Below are 6941 nucleotides of genomic sequence, written 5' to 3'. Positions count from 1 at the left end.
GGGGGGAGAGAGAAATAGGGGAGGGGAGAGAGAGATGGGGAGAAATAGGGGGAGGGGAGAGGGGGGAGAGAGAAATAGGGGAGGGGAGAGAGGGGGAGAGAGGGAGGGGACAGAGAGAAATAGGGGAGAGGAGAGAGAGATGGGGGAGAGAGAGAGATGGGGGAGAGAGAGAGATCGGGGAGGGGAGAGAGAGAGAAATAGGGGGTGGGGAGAGAGGGGGAGAGAGAAATAGGGGGAGAGAGAGGGGGAGAGAGAGAAATAGGGGGTGGGGAGAGGGGGGGGAGAGAGGGGGAGAGAGAGAAATAGGGGGTGGGGAGAGGGGGGGAGAGAGAGATGGGGAGGGGAGAGGGGGGAGAGAGGGAGGGGGCAGAGGGAGGCAGGGACAGGCGGACAGGCCCGTGAGACCCGCACGGGAACCAGGCCCGGGAAGGGCCGGGCGGGGCAGACAGGGTCGGCCTGGGAAGGCCACTCCGGGCTCTGGACGTCGGAGAATGGACTGCAGGGGCCCGGGCGGCCGGACTGTGGGGGAGGGGCAGAGGGCCCGGGACAGGCCTCCCCAGGACCCCGGGGGCCGCGGGCACGGCGAGGGGGCAGGAGGCTGCGGTCGGCTTGTACGAGGTCAGAGGTCAGACCGAAGGGTTAAAGGAGGGAGTCGGAGGAGAGAGCGGGGCCGTCAGTGGGGATCCCCAGAAAACAAGAAGGCCGGGACGCCGGGACCAAACCCGCCCCCGGAGCGGCCCGGCGTCGGCCCCGCCGGACTACGACTCCCGGCATGCCGCGCGCGGCCTCGCCGGCGCCATGTGACGGGGCGGGGGCGGGGCGCGGGCCGCTAGCGCGCAGACTCCAAGATGGCGGCGCGCCGGGGTTCGGGCCGCACGTGCGGAGGACGGGCCGAGCCCCCGGGCGTCTACCTGCCGGGCCGGGGCCCGCCGCTGCGGGCGGACGAGGAGCTGGTGCGGGACCAGGAGGCCTACGTGCTGTACCACCGCGCGCAGACCGGTGCGGGGACGGGGGCGGCGGGGGCGGGGGGCCCGGGGGGCCCGGGGCGAGGCGGGGTTCGGGGGCCCCTCGGCACGCTGCCCTCCCCCCGCAGGCTCGCCATGCCTCAGCTTCGACATCGTCCGGGACCAGCTCGGGGACTCCCGCAGCGCCTTCCCGCTGGCGCTGTACCTGTGTGCGGGGACCCAGGCCCCCAGTGCGCAGAGCAACAGGTGCGGGGGCCCGGGGCCTTGGCACGGGGGGGGACCGGGGCCTTGGCACGGGGGGGGACCGGGGGCCTTGGCATGGGGGGGGACCGGGGCCTTGGCACGGGGGGGGACCGGGGCCTTGGCATGGGGGGCGGGGCCTTGGCATGGGGGGGCCTGGGGCCTTGGTGGCCAGGGAGGACAGGGCCTCAGTATCTGGGCGCCCCCCCCATCTTGGCCACGCCTCACCCCTATCCAGGCTGATGGTGATGCGGATGCACAACCTCCACGGGACCCAGGCGAAGGAGGCCTCTGAGGACAGCGAGAGTGACAGCGAGGAGGAAGAGGAAGAAGAGGAGGAAAAGAAGCCCCAGCTGGAGCTGGCCATGGTCCCCCACTATGGAGCCATTAACCGGGTCCGGGTAAGCCATGCACAGGGCGGGGGTCGTCTCTGGGGGGCTCCCCCTGGCCCCTAATCTTGTCCTCCCTCCCCTCAGGTCTCATGGCTCGGGGACACTCCTGTGGCAGGGGTGTGGTCCGAGAAGGGCCAGGTGGAGGTGTTCTCCCTGCGAAGGCCCCTAGAGGCCGTGGACGACCCCCAGGTCCTAGCTGCGTTCTTGAGAGAGGAGCAGGCCCAGACCCGGCCCCTGTTTACGTTTGCCGGCCACATGACTGAGGGCTTTGCCCTGGACTGGTCCCCCCGGGTTCCTGGTGAGGCCCTGACCTGGGCAGGGGTTTGGCTCAGCTTGGGGGGAGAGGGGGCTTTCTTCTGGGCAGGTGGGATACGTGACGCTTCTGTCCGGAACGCAGGTCGCCTGCTGACGGGTGACTGTCAAAAAAACATTCACCTCTGGACACCCACTGACGGGGGCTCCTGGCACGTGGACCAGCGGCCCTTTGCTGCTCATACCCGCTCCGTGGAGGATCTGCAGTGGTCGCCAACCGAGGACACGGTGAGGAGGATGGGGGTGGGAGTGAGGGTTCTCGTGTGGCTGCTGTTGCCAGCCTGGGGGCCCTGTGCTCCCCACATCGTTTCTCTCGCGAGCCTCACGGCAACACTGGGGGACGGGGGTGACTACTGTTGAGGAAACTGAGGCAGATGGGTGACGGGTTCCAGAGGTGATACAGCTAGGAAGCATCTGAGACTGGATTTGACCTCAGGTCTTCTTGACTCCTGGCCTCCTCTTCCATTATGGAGGAGCCGGCCAGTACCCAGACCCATAAGACTCCCCCGCCACTTTCAGGTGTTTGCATCATGCTCGGCAGACGCCTCCATCCGAATATGGGACGTGCGGGCAGCGCCAAGCCGGGCCTGCATGCTCACAGCCCCCGCTGCCCACGATGCGGACGTCAACGTCATCAGCTGGAGCCGTCGGGAGACATCCTTCCTACTCAGTGGAGGCGACGATGGCACCCTCCGGGTCTGGGATCTCCGGCAGTTCACGGTAAGCCCCTACTCAGCTGGGACCAGAGAAGGATGGATGCGGGGTGGAGGCCCTGAAACCGCAGGGAGGTTCAGACAGGGACCCTTCCCCCTCTCAACTTGTGGCTTTGATGCCCAGCTGTGTGTCCACAAGAGTACATGTGTATGCATGTACATCATATGATGTATCATGTGTGCACACACGTATGAGATACCCCCTACCATAGACAGTGGCAGTGAGATATCCCTTCCCAGTTTCCTCAGCTGTAAAGCCTCTGGTCAGAGGTGGCTGTTCCCTCAGGTTACCTCGGAAGACTCTTAAAAATGGGGTTCAAGTTCAGCTTCCTCATTTTAACAAAGGGGAACTCAGGCCAGGGAGGAGGGCACTTTCAATGTTCTGCCCTCTCAGTGTTCCTGTAGTTCAGGCCCTTCCCTGTATGGAGTGGCAAACTGAGGCAGGGAGTTCAGGGCACACGGATATGGCTCATGGTCCCCCTTGTCTCCAGACCGGTTCCCCAGTGGCCACCTTCAAACAGCACATGGCACCGGTGACCTCCGTGGAGTGGCACCCTCAGGACGGGGGGGTCTTTGCGGCTGCGGGTGCAGATGACCAGTTGACCCAGTGGGACCTGGCGGTAGAGCGGGACACGGAGATGGGTGACTCTGAGGAAGGGGATCCCCTGGTAGCCGAGCTCCCCCAGCAGCTGCTGTTCGTGCACCAAGGAGAGACAGACATCAAGGAGCTGCATTGGCATCCCCAGTGCCCAGGTGTCCTGGTCAGCACAGCTTTGTCTGGCTTCACGGTCTTCCGCACCATCAGCGTCTGAACCCCCGGTCCAGGAAGGCGCCGAGGCTGCCCGGCCATGGCATGGGCCATGGCCCCTGAAGGAGCTGGATGGGCCACTCCTGGCCCAGGCTCTGCCCTGTGTTGGGGATGGCGCTTGGTTAGATACATCTGTCTTCAGAGATGGGAGGTGGCTTGGCTTGCCCTCCACCCCCCCAAGGATTGGATTTGACCAGTGGCTTTCTGAAATGGACTGGTTCCCCCCAACTCCAGTGCCCTAAGATGGGTCTTGTCTTCCCCTGGACTTGAGGGGAGGAGGGCAGGGTTTGCTGGGGATGGCCAAATGTGTGATCAATAAAGGCAAAGAGAATGAAGCTGTGGTCTGGGCTGATTCTGGCCTCCCTTTCCCCCATCTCCATTTCTCTTTGAGCCTCTCCTTCCCCTCTTTCTAGCTGGCTACCTTCCTTTGTTCCTCTTCCTCCCCCCCAGCTCTTTCCTGTTCTTTCTCCTCCCTTCTCTCTCCCCTTTTCTTACCCCCCCTTCCTCTCCCTTAACTCTCCTTCCCTCCATCTCTGTCTCACTTTCAGTTGTTGGCTTACTCTCCTTTTGTCCCCCCCCCGCCCTGATTCTTTCCAGCTTTTTTCTTTCCTCCCCTCTTCCTTTCTCTTTCCTCTTTTCTTCATCTTCTTCACCTCTCTCCCTCCCTCCCTTCATCTTCAGAGGTCACTGTTCTGTTTCCAAGACTCTTTGCTGGCCCTAATCCATCTGGATGTTTCTATCATCTCGCTTCTTCCCCATCTTGGGGTGATGCTCTTTTTCTCTTACCCCCATTTTTTTCTTGTCTCCTTGTCTCATTTCTGTCCCTTCCAACTTTCTCAGAGACCGGGCTCAGGGCCAGCTCTGAACTCCCCTCCCCCTGGCCTGGCTCCCCCTCTGCGGCTCCCTGAGCTGGCCCCGCCTCCCCTACCCCTAAGACTGCTCTGATCCCTGGCTGACAACCACTGAGGGTTGGTGCCTGGACACTCCCCCCCCCACCCCCCCTCCCTGACGTTCTCCCTCAAGGGAGCAGGGCCCTTGATACGGGACACAGAGGAGATCCTGCTGAGCGGGATGGGGGCCGCTGGCCCCAGCAGGTAAGGGGGACTCCAACACCCAGGGGTGGATGGGAAGAAGGCTTTTGCAGCCCACAGCCTGGCAGGCTCCTTCTGCTTGACTGCTTTCCCCTTTGCCCACCTGTAGCCTCCACCAGACCCCCTTAGGCTATTTTGTCTCCCATCATGGAAGAGATGGGCTAGATGGCAGCTTTGCCACCTTGGAGAGATGGTCAGCCACACGGCTCTTAGTGTTTGTCTCAAGGCCATCCTTGTCTTTAACCCTGTTCACGGAATCTCTCTGGAGGAGCCTGTCTGACCATCTCTCCCTGTTGGCACTGGCCTTCCTCTTGCCACTCTGTGTCTCTCCTTGACGTCTCTGGCTACCTTACTGTTTCTCTTTGCATCTCTGTCTTTGTGGCACCCGGTCTTTGGCTATATCATCCCTAATCCCTTCGCTGTCACTGCATCTCTATCTCTGTAAGAGCTTGTTTCTGGCCATCTCTGGCCCCCTTGCTGTCCTCCTTCATCTCTCTGTCATCCCTGGGCCCCTTTGCTGTCTGTCTACCATCTCTGGCCCCCTTACTATCACTCTTTGCATTTTTCTGTGCCATCTCTGGCCCATTTGCTGTCATCTCTAGCCCTCTTGCTGTCTCTGCAACTCTGTCATCTCTGGTTCCATTGCTATCTGTCTCTGCCATCTCTGGCTCCTGTTGTCTCTCTGCCTCTCAAATATGACCCCCTTGCTGTCCCTCTGCATCTTTCCCTCTCAAATAGCCCCCCTTGCTCTGTCTCTGCATCCTTCTCTGTCATCTCTGGCCCCCTTGCTGTCTCTGCATCTCTCCCTGCCATCTCTGGACCCCGGCTGTCTCTGCATCTCTCCCTGCCATCTCCGGACCCTGGCTGTCTGCATCTCTCCCTGCCATCTCTGCCCCCTGGCTGTCTCTGCATCTCTCCCTGCCATCTCTGCCAGGCTGTCGTTCTGCATCTCTTTCTGCCATCTCTGGACCCTGGCTGTCTCTGCATCTCTCCCTGCCATCTCTGGACCCCTGGCTGTCTGCGGCTCTCCCTGCCATCTCTGGACCCCTGGCTGTCTCTGCATCTCTCCCTGCCATCTCTGGACCCCTGGCTGTCTCTGTGTCTCTCCCTGCCATCTCTGCCCCCCTGGCTGTCTCTGCGTCTCTCCCTGCCATCTCTTCCCCCCCTGGCTGTCTCTGTGTCTCTCCCTGCCATCTCTGCCCCCCCTGGCTGTCTCCGTGTCTCTCCCTGCCATCTCTGCCCCCCTGGCTGTCTCTGTGTCTCTCTCCCTGCCATCTCTGGACCCTGGCTGTCCCTGCCGTCTCTGCCCCCCTGGCTGTCTCTGCAGCTCTCCCTGCCATCTCTGGACCCTGGCTGTCTCTGCGGCTCTCCCTGCCATCTCTGCCCCCCTGGCTGTCTCTGCATCTCTCTCCCTGCCATCTCTGGACCCTGGCTGTCTCTGCATCTCTCTCCCTGCCATCTCTGCCCCCCTGGCTGTCTCTGCAGCTCTCCCTGCCATCTCTGGACCCTGGCTGTCTCTGCGGCTCTCCCTGCCGTCTCTGCCCCCCTGGCTGTCTCTGCATCTCTCTCCCTGCCATCTCTGCCCCCCCTGGCTGTCTCTGCAGCTCTCCCTGCCATCTCTGGACCCTGGCTGTCTCTGCGGCTCTCCCTGCCGTCTCTGCCCCCCTGGCTGTCTCTGCATCTCTCTCTCCCTGCCATCTCTGCCCCCCTGGCTGTCTCCGCGTCTCTCTCCCTGCCATCTCTGCCCCCCTGGCTGTCTCTGCATCTCTCTCCCTGCCATCTCTGCCCCCCTGGCTGTCTCTGCATCTCTCTCCCTGCCATCTCTGCCCCCCTGGCTGTCTCTGCGGCTCTCCCTGCCATCTCTGGACCCTGGCTGTCTCTGTATCTCTCTCCCTGCCATCTCTGCCCCCCTGGCTGTCTCTGCATCTCCCTGCCATCTCTGGACCCTGGCTGTCTCTGCGGCTCTCCCTGCCGTCTCTGCCCCCCTGGCTGTCTCTGCATCTCTCTCTCCTGCCGTCTCTGCCCCCCTGGCTGTCTCTGCAGCTCTCCCTGCCATCTCTGGACCCTGGCTGTCTCCGCGTCTCTCTCCCTGCCATCTCTGCCCCCCTGGCTGTCTCTGCATCTCTCTCCCTGCCATCTCTGCCCCCCTGGCTGTCTCTGCATCTCTCTCCCTGCCATTTCTGGACCCTGGCTGTCTCTACGGCTCTCCCTGCCATCTCTGCCCCCCTGGCTGTCTCTACGGCTCTCTCTGCCATCTCTGCCCCCCTGGCTGTCTCTGCATCTCTCTTCCTGCCATTTCTGGACCCTGGCTGTCTCTGCGGCTCTCTCTGCCATCTCTGCCCCCCCTGGCTGTGGCCGGCCTCCTGGGTGCCGGGGTCTGGCGGTCTCTGTCCAGCTGGGGGGGGGGGGCGGAGTGGGGG

At 62.8% G+C, this 6941-nt stretch overlaps 1 protein-coding gene across 1 annotated transcript; it reads left to right on the top strand.

Annotated features, from left to right (window-relative positions):
* Window positions 1-662: 662 nt before the first annotated feature.
* GRWD1 (glutamate rich WD repeat containing 1) lies at window positions 663-3788 on the top strand. Its single transcript, XM_074219823.1, has 7 exons — window positions 663-999; window positions 1094-1211; window positions 1444-1606; window positions 1682-1895; window positions 1995-2137; window positions 2429-2629; window positions 3114-3788. Exons 1-7 carry the CDS (start codon window positions 849-851, stop codon window positions 3432-3434), a joined length of 1311 nt encoding a protein of 436 aa, XP_074075924.1. The 5' UTR covers window positions 663-848; the 3' UTR covers window positions 3435-3788.
* The last annotated feature ends 3153 nt before the right edge of the window (window positions 3789-6941 follow it).

Source organism: Macrotis lagotis, chromosome 1 (assembly GCF_037893015.1).
Source record: "Macrotis lagotis isolate mMagLag1 chromosome 1, bilby.v1.9.chrom.fasta, whole genome shotgun sequence".
In the NCBI taxonomy this organism is placed as follows: Eukaryota; Metazoa; Chordata; class Mammalia; order Peramelemorphia; family Peramelidae; genus Macrotis; species Macrotis lagotis.
The sequence above is the reverse complement of the archived record's forward strand: the minus strand, read 5'-3'. Positions and strand labels throughout refer to the sequence as shown.